At 41.4% G+C, this 14,572-nt stretch overlaps 1 protein-coding gene across 1 annotated transcript in view; it reads right to left on the bottom strand.

Annotated features, from left to right (window-relative positions):
* TUT4 (terminal uridylyl transferase 4) overlaps positions 1-14,572 on the bottom strand; it is a 3,240,181-nt gene that overhangs the window by 780,382 nt on the left and 2,445,227 nt on the right. Inside the window, exons 23-24 of the mRNA XM_044086854.1 lie at positions 206-253; positions 40-122 (exon numbers count right to left, since the gene is read on the bottom strand). Of these exons, the coding sequence (XP_043942789.1) occupies positions 40-122; positions 206-253 (131 nt within the window). The remainder of the gene's footprint in view (positions 1-39; positions 123-205; positions 254-14,572) is intronic.

Below are 14,572 nucleotides of genomic sequence, written 5' to 3' on the forward strand. Positions count from 1 at the left end.
AGTTATTTTTTCTATAAATAAATAAAATCAAAAACCTACTGCTTCTCTTCCAGGTAGTGGGTAGAATGGTGTTCCAAACAACTTCCGTCCATTGATGAATGCCTTCATAATGAAATTAGTCACTGCAGACAAAATGGAGACGTTTAATATGTAATATCCTTAAAAGCAATTTTAGCAGTGCAGTAAGTCTGTTGAGCATACTTACTTTTTCTTGATACTCCAGCACCAAGATTATGATTCAAATCAAAAGGATCTGTAAACAACAACAAACTATCAGTCTTCCTTCTTAGTAAGTAGGGGCTAATCATTAAATTCTTGTTTTTCATGCTTGGCAACCATATCAAATGAACCTTAATTAACCTTGGCATCATATTACAATTATACAAGAATATCATCTGTTATACCTGGAGCTCTCTGAGAATTTTTATTGTTCAGTATACAAGAACAAATTTACTTTATCACATACTTCAGTTTATTTTTATTTATTTATTTCCATTTCTTGACTGGGAATAATCTGACTGAGCTAAAAGTCCATTTTCAGCAGAGAGCAATGGACAAAAGCTCCATAGTGATACAACAGAAGTTTAACAAAAAGATCTGCTGTACATGGACATTCTTGAATGCATATACAAAACAATTACAAAACACATACGTGCATTATACATGTACGTACATAGAAAACATCATTAATGAAGGTTACAAATGAAGAAAGAATGTAGACAGAATAGTGTTTAAAGGAGGTAAAAGAAGAGAGGGAGAAACTAGGGTGGATAAGGGTTGGAGACAAGATGGCCAGAGATGAAATTCAGGCAATGAGCGGGTCGAAGTGCAAGTTAGGTAGGTTTTTGGATTGTACAGAAATGTTTTATGATTACTATAACGTCTAAGATCTATGGAAGCCGCTGTGGTACAGCGGTAGCATTGTTGCCTCACAGCAAGAGGTTCTCCTGTTCAATTCATGGCTGGAGCATCTTCTGTGTGGAGTCTGCATGTCTTCCCCGTGGTTGAGTGACCTCCGAAAGATATGCGTGAATAGGCGTGCCTTCGCTGAAGCTTGGGCGTCAGGCTGGCAACTCGGCACCATAAAAAAATTTACTGCCAATCATTAGCGGACTGGAGTTCTACTGTGGTGACTCCTAACTAGGAAAAGCCAAAAAGACAAACAAACAACAATCATGTCTAAGATCTGGGGGAATGGAATTCAATAGTTTGGCTACATAAACAGAGCATAAAGTGTCACCAAAGTGGTTGCTTGTTTTGAAAACTTTTAGTTTTGGGTCTGAGATTTTATGTCTTTGCAAAGCATATATTTTGGAAAAAAAGTTGAGATGGGTGGGCATCTGCTGGGTTCATATAGAATTTTGTGCGTTTTTTTTTAATTGGTTAAATGTTAAAAGGTATTATATGAAGTGCTTTACAATGGTGAGACTGGGAGATTAGCAGTGCATTTTGCAATTTTATTGCATGTTTGTACTACCTTATGTTGGTGAGATTTTTAAGGGTTTATATTATAAGACTGATGGTTGAAAAGATCGAACATATGGTCGATGACTTCAAACGTGGACCTTATAAAAAGACAAAAAAAAAAAAAAAAAGTACCCTAATGGGTTTAAGCAGGGGGCAGCACCCCTGTGGCTTCCACACCTCTCGCTACTAAAACATACCAACTCCGAGACCGCACTACATTGCAGTAAACAGAAATCTCCCTTTACGAAGATTTCTATTTACACACTCGAGATTCTGAGCGTTCGATATTCTCGTGTCGGCAATGTCAGATTCCACATTGTCGGCTTTCGAGAATATAATACAGACCCGGTTTTTAATGTGAAGGACTGAGAATGTCCACTATACCCTTTCTAGAATACCTTTGCCTAATGATTTTTACTCATCTAATTTCTCCTTGTTTGCATGACTTCTAACACTGTACATATTATTAAAGATGTCACTTTACCATGCCACAAGTGCTGGGAATTTTTCTTAGAAAGGGTCTTGATTTTCATAAAAAAAATTTTTGTGAATTTTTGAGCTTACATGTGTGTTTCTTGGTGGATAATTTATGAACTATGACCATAGCTAAAAGTTTGGCAATGGGGAGTTTTAAACATAAATTAAAGGAACTGATGAACAAACATGACGTTGCCAGAAGTAGAGTGGTGGCCATGTGAGTTTATCACTAGCTCAATACTGCTTCCTCACCCAGGTCTATGAAGTCTTCGCTGGCTAACACTTTAGTACTGCCTCAGACAATACATTCAAGGTTCACTCAAACTCCATGAAGAAGTGAAAACACTTTCTCAAGCTTACCTTGAAACACAACCCTTCCAGCTGGCATCCACTGTTACTTTCTCATCTGTCCCCTCTCCTTCAGTTCACTACTTGCCACTAAATATCCACATCCTACCTCACCTTTCTTTCTTTAAAAATTTGCAAGCTACTGTTCAAACCGTAGTCCACCACACCCTTCCTATTATACCTTTGTCTAATCACTTCTACCCATCTAACTTCCTTTCTTTTTATAACCTCCAAACAGTACACAGTACTCAAGATTTCATTTTGCCGTACCTCCAAGGCTAGATGATGTAGATGTTCCAGAATTGTTTTACACACGTGTCTTTGTCACTATTTTTATACACTGTGGAGCTACATAGCATACGCTCCCCAACACAGATGAAACTTTTGGAAGCTGGTCAGCTCTGAAAAGGATCCAGTGGAATCAATGCCTTACCTCTATAAACAAATTAAATTGGGTGCATGCTTTTTGGGGATGTACACAGTTAGAAACATGTAGGCCATGGTGGTGAAGCGGTTAGCATTGTTACATCACATCGAGAGGTTCTTCCATTCGATTCTCGGCTGGAGAGCCTTCTGTGTGGAGTGTACATGACCTCCCTGCAGTTGAGTGATGTTAAAGACATGCAGGTAGGTGCATGCATGAATGGGTGTGCCTTCTTTGAAGGTTGGGCATCGGGATGGCACATCAGCACAGTAAAAATCCACTGCCAATCATTAGCAGACCAGAGTTCTGTTGTGATGACCCCTAACTGGGAAAAGCCAAAAGACATTACTTTTACACAGTTAGAAACATATAAGATGGGGGCTGCAGACATTTTGACAGACCCATTTCATAGAGGGTTGGCTTTGACTCCAAATCTGTTCTTTCCTGGTCCAGCTTCTTCAGATGGCTTCGTATGATATGGATTAAATTTGCAAAACCTTATTATCTTGCTGGTCAAAAAAATCACTAGAATTCTAGCAAGGTTCCAACATTAGGACTGCTGTCTTTGATAAAAATAAAAAAATAAATAAAAAATAAAAAATGGTTAATGAAGAAGCTGTGATGTCCCCACTCTGGGCCAGTAATCAAGGAGCCTCAATCCTTACCACCGACACTGAAGAGGGAAGTTCACTTGGAACAAAAATGGATACCACCCAGTATTTCCAGATGCAGCTCTCTGCATCAAGCACAATTTCCCTTAAGAGCACACAGGGAACACACTCAGCCTGAAGTCTGGGCATCTCTCTCTCTCTCCCCGTAGGTCCCCAATAAGGCTTCCCACTGGCACAGCTGTAGAGTTAAGTCCTCAGCCGAGTGTCCAAGCCACGTCCTACAGCACTCTCTCTGTGAAACCATTGCTTCATGTCCCTGCTCCAAGTAGCTGGCACACACACACTTTGAGATTTGATTTTCACACACACACACACACACACACACACACACACACACACACACACACACACACACACACACACACCTGGGAAAGGCTGGCACAGATTTACTAGCTATGCACTCTTCTGCCCAGACTATAAGGCTGTTACATTTCCACCACGCACCCAATAACCAGCTACTCTAAGGCTCTTGCAAGGGTATCCAATTATAGTGAGTGAAATTAATATCAATACAAATGGTAATGTTGACCAAACAGCCAGGCTTTCAGGAGTGGCCACAGGGTCAATAGATATAAGTACTCTCAAAGGTTAAAATATTCTCTAAAGGACCAATCACAATGAAAAGTCTAAATATATTTAATAATAATTAAAAAAGAACATGAAAATACTAAATATCTATTTACAATAAACACCAGAGTTGCAATCACAAGAAATATTAAAAATAACACAAGCGGACAGTTCCACACAGTTACAGAAAAAAACAATACTTAACTAATCTCACTACATTTTCTTGACTGATCTAAGTTACTATTATTATTCTGTGGCTACTTACTAGAGCAAGGCAAGATTAAGTAGGTGCAAGATCCTTCTTTGGTTACAAAAACAGAGTGCCCTGAGACTTCAGTATCACCTAGTATTAAACATTATTTTTAGTGACGGATTACAGAATGACATCACGTACATCTGGTCATCTGACATCTGGTTTCCATGGAACCCACCACTGCTAAAAACTGCCAGGATTTAACACCTATGTGCCCAATAATACACACACACACACACACACACACACACACACACACACACACACACACACACACACACACACAAAGCTTGTTAAGATCTGCTGCAGCTCTCGGAAGTCATAAAACAATTTCAAACCTCCACCCTCACAGAGTAGCAATTAGTTCAACCCAATGACAATGAAGAACACTTCCTAGTGTAGACATTTTGTCTCTGCCTGCACTGAGAACTGTAAGATAACATCTTTATGGTCTAGGCCCAGTCATTCAACTTCTTACTATTTTCCAGAGTTAGGTGCATTGAGATTAACCTCCTCTCTTCCAGTATCCTCTGTTAAAACATATTTATTTATTTGCAGTTGGTTTACCAGGATAGTCCACTGGGCCAAGATGAACCTGTTTTCAATGGAGTCCCGGGGAGAAAAGCTCCAAAAAAAAGCAAGGTTACAATACGTTTTAGATTACAATTTTTACAAATGTTACAGACTAGAGCAAAACATTACAAATAGTACAGACTAGTGAAGAACATTACAGATGATACAGACTAGTAAAAAAGGAACATTACAGTATAAATACTGAGAAGCCATTACATATCAGGAAGCTTGCACTTAGGAGGTACATTCTAATGCATTCTTTGTAAATAGCTTAGAAAGTACAAGGGAAGGATGTATGAGTTAGGAGAGAAAGTAAAAGTAAATTGCCAGTATAAAGAGGGGGAGAGAAGAAAATGGAAATTGCTAGTGTAAATTATGTGGGGTGGGAGCAGGAGCATTCCCACTGGGATACTAGATGTGAGTGAAGAGATTTTTTGAATATAAAGCGGTTAGAGGTGGTACGAATGGATGGTGGTAGAGAGTTCCAGAGACATGCTAGACCATAGGATAGGAGATTTTTACCTGGGGAATGAGTTTGTTTGTACAATTCTATTAGGTTTTGGCTGTTAGACCTTAGTACTCTGTCAGGTAGGTGCATTTTAAAGGCAAAGAAAAGGGAGGGACAAAGGGAAGGGTTGAAAATGAGCTTATGTGCAAGAGTAAGGTGAGTATAGGTGAGATGATTGGGTAGTTCTAGCCATTTTAGTTTGTGGAGAGAAGAACAGTGGTGGGTGGAGGACTTATGGCTGGTAGCGAACTTGGCGATTTTGTTGTAGCAAGAGGAAAGTTGTGTTTTAAGGGAAGATTGTAGATTATTTAGGAGTGGAGCTCCACAGAGACGGGAGGGGATAAGAAATGAGGTAGAGAGAGTGATTTTAGTGGAGGGTGTAAGATAACGATTTTGTTGGTAGAGCATGCCTAGTTTTTGATGGGTTTTTTTGATATTTAGTTGGAGGTGGGAACTGAATTTAAGCTGACTGTCAATTTGGACCCCTAGTAACTTGGCCTCTGACACCAGTTCCAGAGATGTGTTGTTATGGCTAGTGATAGAGAATGTGTTTGTATTGAAAGAGGTGACTTTAGAGGGAGTAAATACCATTAATTTGGTTTTAGAGGCATTAAGTGCTAGGTGATTTTTTTTCATCAATTGTTCAGTGGTTGAGAATGCATCTTGTGTAAGCTTTAGGAGTGTAGGGATGGATGTGGCAGAACAGATAATAGTTGAATCATCTGCGTATTGGATGATATTTGAGAAAGGGACAGAATTGCGGAAGTCGTTTATAAATATATTAAAGAGGAGGGGACCCAGTATGGAACCTTGGGAAACTCCAGTTAGGGTATTAAGGAATGAGGAGGTGGCCTTTTTCCATTTTACTGCTTGATATCTATTGGATAAGTAGCTGGAGAACCAGTTCAGAGAGGAAGGTGATAGGTTAAGCTTAGAGAGTTTAGTTAGAAGTAGGTTGTGAGAAATCGTGTCAAAGGCCTTAGAGAGGTCAAGTAGTAAGGTAGAAACAATATGACCAGAGTCCTGGGCTTTATTTACAGTTTCCAGGAAGGAGAGGAGGGCTGTCATAGTGCTGTGACCTGATCTAAATCCATGTAGTGTGGGAGTTAGTAGGTGATTGTCTAAGAGATGTGGTAGGAGTTGCAGTTGGATACACTTTTCTAGGAGTTTAGAGATGGGAGGCAGGATAGCGATGGGATGGAAATTAGTAACATTGTTATTATTGCCGCCTTTATGTAAAGGTATGATAAAAGCCTTTTTCCAAATTTGGGGTACTATGCTTTCTTGGATAGAGCGGTTGATTAGAATGCTAATGGGGTAGGCAATGGCTTCGGCAGCTATGCTAAGAAAGTGTGAAGGAATGTTATCTGGAGCATTAGAGCATGGCTTCAGTTTCTGAAGGAGTTTTTTATGGTAGATGTGGGTATAGGTTTTAATGAGAAAGGTGGGGAATGGGAAGAGGGGGTATTTGAGGGTGATGATGATGGAGAAGAAATGAGAGTAGAAGTGGAGGGTAGAGTGTTAGTAAAGGAGGATGGGGTGAAGTAGAAGTGGAGCGTAGAGTGTTAGTAGAGGAGGATGGGGGTGAAGTGGAGAGTGTGGTGATGTTAGATAATGATGAGGTTAGTTTGGAAATAGAATCAATGAAAAAAGAGTTAAATTGGGTAGCCAAATCTATGTCGGAAGCATTGGGGTCTGGGGTGGGGTTGTCTGTTTTGCTGGGATTAAGGAGGGTGGAGATTCCTTTCCAGAATTTCTGAGGGTTTGTTTTATTGTTGTTTTGGAGTATGGAGAAGTAATTCTGTCGATAAGTGATGATGAGTTTTTTACTTTATTTCTAAGCGTTTTGTATTCATTATGGATGGGGGGAGTCCTATTTTTCTGGTAATGTTCCCAAACTTTATCTCTGTGTTGCATGGTTGCTAGTGTGTTTTTGGTTAGCCAAGGGGCAGTTTTGATTTTTATTCTTTTTGTCCTCAAGGAAGCATGGTAGTCTAGGAGGTTTAAGAAGGTTGAGTTGAAGTGGGCAACAGCATTATCTAGAGATAGTGTTTTTAGAATGTTCCAATTTATTGCTTTTAGAGAGTTAGAAAAGGTAATTGGGTTAAAGTTTTTTTGGTTGCGAATAGTAATATAATTGTGTATACGGTGTAAGGGTAAAGGGAGTCGATGTGTGAAGGTGGGTAAGTGGTCACTAAGGGGATCGGGATGTGTACCACTGTCAGAGTAATAATGGGGATGAGAGACTAAATTCCAGTCTAGAATACTACCACTAGAGAGGTTTTATGAGGGGCGGGTTATGGAGTTGATTAGCTGTGAAAAATTATAGAGGTTGATGTTAAGTGGGTTTGTGGGAGACTGAATGGAGGACCAATTGATATTCATGTCTCCTAAGATTACTGTTTCATTGCGAATGTTGGTGGAGAGCCAGGAGAGGATGTCCTCAAATGTACAAATATTGTCACCAGGGGGGATGTAGAGGGAGGCTATACATATGTGCTTGTGTTTGTTAACTTGAAGTAGCGCTAGGAGTAATTCAGCTTTATTGAAGTGGGGAGTAGGTTTGTTATAGGGGTAACTGACAAGGAGGATGAGTATAGGAGAGCTACTCCTCCCCCTTTTTTGTGGGATCTGTCTTTTCTAATGATAGAATAGTTGGGTGGTGGTTATTTCAGAGTCTTTTATATGGGGGTTTAACCAAGTTTCAGAGATGGATAGGATGTCAGGTTTATTATGTATAAGCCAGGCATGGAGGTTTGGGATTTTGTTAACTATACTTTGGGAGTTTAAAGAGGTAAGTAGTATGGACTTGTCTATAATGGATGAGGTGGGGGGGCCAGGGTTAGGCTGAATATCTCCTGATAATAGAATGGTAATTAGATATAGGATTAGGTTGGAGAGGTAATTGGACTGTTTAGAATATAGATTGGGCTTAATTATGATTATGAAAAATTTGCTAGTTACTAAGAGGGTAGAATGTTTATGAGGGGTAATAAGTTTATATGGAAAGAGTAGATGTTTTTTTATAGGATATAGGTGGGGAGATAGTGGGGTGTGTGAGTATAAGAGAGGTGAGGTAAGATGGTTGGTTACATGGAAGGATTGTGAGTGGTTGGTATTAATGGGCTGGGTGAGGTAGTAAACATAGGATATGTTGAGGAGAAGTAGTAGTAAAATGGAGATGGATGAGAGTTTTGAAAGCATGATGAAATAGGGCTGTTAAGAGTTGGTATGTTGTTGCTGAGTTATTTATAGGTGCAAGAGTGTTGTATGTACAGAGGAGCAGGTAAGTGGAGAGTTGAGAGATGGTTGATATGGGTGGGATTAGGGAGTGGGTGTTGACAGAGTAATGGAGACTAATTGGCTAGGTAGGGTATTCTAGGTGAGTTGAGTGATGGTTGATATGGGCGGGATAAGGGAGTGGGTGTTGCCAGAGTAATGGAGACTAATTAGTCAGGTAGGGTAGTGGGTGTGGTTATGAAGGAATAAATGTAGAGGTGCTGGGGCGGGTGGGATATGGGGACAGGGTAGGGGTGCGGAGTGAGCCCGCAGGAAGACAAGGAAGGCTGTATAAGAACGAGAGAATTAAGAAGGGTTTAGCTGCTGGCTTTCCTGGCAAGGGAGCGTACTGAAACACCTAGCAGGGCTTTAGATAAATATAGTAGTACAAAGGATTAGCAGCAGTTGTACATACTTCCTTAGTTCCTTCTAGGAGAAGCTTGGTTCAATTCCCATAAAGGGGATGAGGCAGCAGAGCTTGTTTTATTTTAGTTTAAGTCTAGGCGTCCAGCCAGGCGTAGTCACACAGGGTAATGCAGGGCAAGAAAGCTGGAGAACAGGAGAGAATGTTGAGAGAGAAAATGTACTTTAGTAAGCAATACAGAAACACATTGGCTCCCATCAGCAGTAACATACAGGTATCAAGCATGTGTTAAAAAATCAACAAATGTTCAGAGCAGCAATAAGTTTGAGATTTAAAACCCTTTGGCTAGTAGTTTGTTCCATTTAACTTGCAAATACAGAAATTACAACAGTAAACAATGTATGCTTCTACTCGCATGTCTAAGAGTACACTAGCAAAGAAAAGGTATTACACTACCACGACAGCAAACCAAACACATAAACACACAAAAACATACTCGGAGGCTCTAAATAAAAATCTGCCTAAGCAGCAGAGACCTCCAAAGCAGACACCCAAGCAACCACTACCCCAAAACAAAATACGTGCAACACATAGCTCACAAAGCCAGTGTGCCGAGCAATCACAGCCCTTAAGGCTAAACAACACACCTGATACACTTGTAATAGGTGACTCTATTGTCAGGCACACTGACATCCCGATCACCAGGCTGAACAAGGAGAAAGTCACGGTGAGCTGCCTGTCTGGCGCTAGGATCCGCCACATAACAAAAGCACTCAGGTCACTCCAAGGCAAGTACAAATATGACTCAGTCATTGTCCATGCTGGTGTGAATGACCTGAGACGTACCTCCCTGGACTACATGAAAAGAGACATAGAGGAGCTCTCTGAGCATGTAGCCCAGGCCGGTATGACCCTGACCTTGAGTAGCATCTTACCCTCACCAAGAATGATGCCACAATATGAAGACAAGATGATCAATTTTAACAATTGGCTTAAGTATTGGTGTCATTCAAAGGGGATCCAATGCCTGTCAGCCTGGGATGACATGCTCGACAAGCCACGATGCTTCGCTAGGGATGGCTTGCACCTGTCACCCCTGGGCTTTACAATATTGGCAAAGGCTCTTGCTACCCCCATAGTGCCTTTTTTAGGCAAGGCTCAAAAGACAAACCCACCTCCATAGGTATCACAAGGGATAAGAAACTAAGAGTAATGCTACTCAACGCCAGAAGTCTAAACCTCAAGATGCACGCACTCGAAACTCTCAGCATGGAGAACAACAATATTTGTGCAGTAACAGAAACCTGGTTCAAGGCTCCCGAGAGCACCCCAGCACTACCAGGTTATACCTCATGCCACGCTTTTCGGCCCCAAAACTTGGACCGAACCACAAAAGGAAGGGGAGTATCAATATTTGTCAAAGATACCCACACCTCCAGGTTGGTGGCACAGCACGGAGCATCAGAGACTATCCATGTGCAACTAACAGTGGGTAAAACTGCCTTCCAGTTTATAGCCTGCTACAGACAACCCTCCCAAACCCAGGAACCCCACTCAGCCTTCCTGAGAACAATGGAAAATATGAAGGTCTCTCCAAATACCATTATATTGGGCGACTTCAACTACCAAAACATAGACTGGGAGCATTACTCTAGCTCCAACACCCTAGCCCAAAGGTTCCTAGAATTTATAAACTCAAATGCTATGGAACAACTTGTTACCACTCCCACAAGAGGGGAAAACATACTGGACCTGATCATCACCAACATGGGGACTCTATGCTCCAGACCAGAAGTATATCCCTCACTGGTAAGATCAGACCATAAACTAATCTCACTGGATATTAACATCCCGACTCCACCCCTGCCCTGAAAACCACAGTGAAAAACTTCTCTAAAGCAAATTTCACACTCCTCAAAACCAAGGTGGAATCCTTCAAAGCCCCCAAGCCTGTGGAAAATATGGCCCAGACTGCAGAATCCTCTATAAATGCATTCTATGAACACCTTCAGGAATGCATGGATCATGCAATCCCAAATAAAACCAAGACCCAATCCTCCAAAGGCAGACGTCCTGTCTGGTGGACCCCAGCCATAAACAAACTATACAATAGAAGGAGGAAGCTACTACATGATAGAGCAAAATCCCAAAAAGAGAAGGCATCTCTGATCAGTATTAGCAAAAAACTACGGGCACTCATAAAATTGTCTAAGGCCAGCTTTGAGAGAAAAATTGCACAGAACACTAAGGATAATCACAAGGCTTTCTTTAGTTATGTTAGGAACCTGGGTGGGAATTCCCAGATATGCTCAGAATTAGTCCAAAATGACAATAAATACACTGAACCCACAGACATTGCCAACATCCTAGCTGACAGGTTCAGCACAAACTTCTCCTCCCCCTCCCCACCAAAAGGGCAAATATCTATCCCAGCAGAGTGCTGCCCCCCTGACATCTCAGATGCTCAGGTAAGAGCTGCCCTCTCCAAAGCAAAAAACACAGCATCAATGGGACCAGACGGTGTCCCGGGCTGCGTCCTACATGAACTCCAAGAAGAGCTAAACCCAAACATAAAACTACTGTTCAATCTCAGCCTTACTACAGGATATGTACCCAAAGAGTGGCAACAGTGTTCCCTCTCCACAAAGGTGGTGCCTCAATGGATCCTGGAAACTATAGCCCCATAAGCCTGACTAGCTTGGTCTGCAAAGCTATGGAAAGGATCATCAAGGACCTCATAAATAAAGATATTGGGGACCTACAGACACTGGATCCTACACAGTTCGGCTTTGTTAAGGGCAGATCCTGCCTCTTAAACCTGGTTGATTTCTTTGAAACAGTCACCAAGGCCACTGACGAGGGGAAGGTGGTCCACACAGCCTACCTGGACCTCACAAAAGCCTTCGATACAATACCCCACTCGGGCATTATAGATAAGCTCACCAGCTTAAATATAAACCACTATATCACTAGATGGGTTGCAAACTGGCTCAAGGACAGAACCCACATGGTTAGAATTGCTGGAGCCATGTCAGACTCCAAACCAGTTACAAGTGGCGTCCCACAAGGCTCAGTCCTGGGACCTCTCTTGTTCGGTATATATTTCTCGGAGGTACAGGCCAACACGGAAGGACTGTGGCTGACCAAGTTCACAGATGACTGCAAACTGGGCACCATAATTGACTCTCCAGCCGACACAAGCATCCTCCAAAAGGGTCTCATAGAAACAGACAACTGGTGCCAGAGCCATGGCCTCAAGCTAAACGCCAAAAAGTATATAGTCATCCCCTGTGGCAAAAACAAAGTGCCCACAAATTACCACATAGGTGGTAATCCATTAAGTACAGAAGAAGTAATTAGGGACCTGGGGCCCCAAGTTGATAGCAATCTCTCATTTGACAACCATGTGGCCAAAGTGGTTAGAAAAACATTTTATATAGCCCACCTAATCATGAAGGGATTCACATCTAGATCAGGGGAGGTCATCGTGCCTCTTTACTCATCCCTCATCAGGCCCATAATTGAGTACAATGCCCCTTTTGGGATGTACCTTACCAGACACCTGCAGCAACTGGAAAGACCCCAAAAGTACCTCACCAAGAAGATCAAAGGGCTGAAACAGATGCCATATGCTGCCCAGTTAAAGAAACTCCAGCTCTACTCAGTGGCATACTGCCTGCTCAGAGGCGATCTGTGCCTGACGTATAAAGCCATGTCCAACCCGGAATTAATGGACATGCTCAGAAAATCCAAATCCCATCGAGCTACGCACTCGAGAGACTTGAACCTCAGCAGTGAAATAAATAGGACATGCTGGAGGGACAGATTCATAACCCAGAGGCTCCCTTCACTCTGGAATAAAATCCCAGTCCAGGTTAGGCAGAGTCCCTCACTGACTCTCTTCAAGAGGAATCTAGATGAGTGGATGGGAGATTGTAGGTTTACCCCGGGTGTATCACTTCTGTGTCACTGTTAGACAGAGGCACAGTATACTAATCTCGAAAAAGGGCATAGCAAAATTAATTTAAAATGGGTGGCGAAAGCCAAACACACACTGGCTAGGCTTATAAATGCCCTAGGGCAGATAGCCTAGTATGAACCTATTAACCTATGAACCCACTAAATGGACTACTATTTTAGGCAAATGTGTTATGCATAGCTCGCTAATATGCTTATGCAATGTAAATCCTATCCAGAGTTAAGCCAGAGTTAATCTTTTGTTGGGACCTTCAGTTGCGACCATATGCAGAGCAGAAAACACTCGGAGTGTTTAATTCTGTATTTAGATAGACCACTACACTAACATCTAACACATTAGATAGACCACTACACTAACACTGATACATTTCTCATAGTTAGGAAAGGTTAAGGGTCTTTAAGGAGCTATAGTAGAAACATATACATTTAAACAGTTACAATAATACACAAATGTAAATTTCTTTTTCTGTCCAGCAGGGCATCCTGTTGGTACATTTTGAACACAGGCAGCTTTACAAATACATTTTTCAACACAAGCATCTGTACAAATCTGTTTAATATAAAACGGCATATACCTCTTTACAAAATTCCAACTAGCTGGTTGGCATATGATACACATCCACTGCCCTACTTCGCCTGGCATAGCTGGCAATACATAATGTCATCACAGAAGCAAAAGTCCATCAGAAACAGTACAGAGATTTTTAAACAAATAGGTTTTACTGGTTTTACATTCCTAATGACCATGATAAAGGAGTTTCATATGAATGTGGGAATTAGAGTGCCTATTTGATATTATCTTGAGCAGCCACACTATGTCAGGCCCTGACAGACCTCTCCCTCTGCTCTGAATTCAGTAATGGAAATTCACATTGTTCTCCATTCTGAAAACTGAAACAATTATGGCAATGTGTGAATATAAACTAAGGGATATTGCTAGTACATAGCATTCTAACCTATACAACTTATCGAATATATATTCTTAATTATGTGTGCAAGAAAAAGTTCTGGCACTCTGTAAATCAAATATTACACCCAGGTACGCAAGCCTCCCCTAACCCTCAACCTGAGAAAACACATGAGGAAACTACCTTCATATTTAACAACTACATTATAGACTCAATATCCAAATTACTAAATCAAGACACAAACCATCCCACCAACAATAATAGACCTAATAGCTCAAACTCTTCCATCAGTAGTAACCCTACCACTATCTTCTCCCTCAAACCTGTCTCCACTAACTATAGTAAAACTCTACTATCTAAATTAAAAATTAAAAGAAGGACTACATGAAAAGAGACATGGAGGAGCTCTCCAATCTTGTAGCCCAGGCAGATATGACCCTAGCCCTGAGTAGCATCCTGTCATCACCCAGAATTATACCACAGTACAAGGACAAAATGATTGACTTCAGCAATTGGCTAAGCTTCTGGTGTTATTCTAAGGGAATCCAGTATTTGTCTGCCTAGGATGACATGATCGACAGACCACGATGCTTTGCCAGAGATGGCCTGCACCTGTTGCCCTTGGGATTCCAGATACTGGCTAAGGCTCTTGCCATCCTTATAGTGCCTTTTTTAGGCAAGATTCAAATGACAAATTTGCCACCGTAACAGGTACAAGCAAGCAAAATCTGAGGGTAATGCTACTCAATGCTAGA

The sequence above is a fragment of the Protopterus annectens genome, chromosome 10.part0 (assembly GCF_019279795.1).
Source record: "Protopterus annectens isolate FY-2018-M chromosome 10.part0, PAN1.0, whole genome shotgun sequence".
Lineage (NCBI taxonomy): Eukaryota > Metazoa > Chordata > Ceratodontiformes > Protopteridae > Protopterus > Protopterus annectens.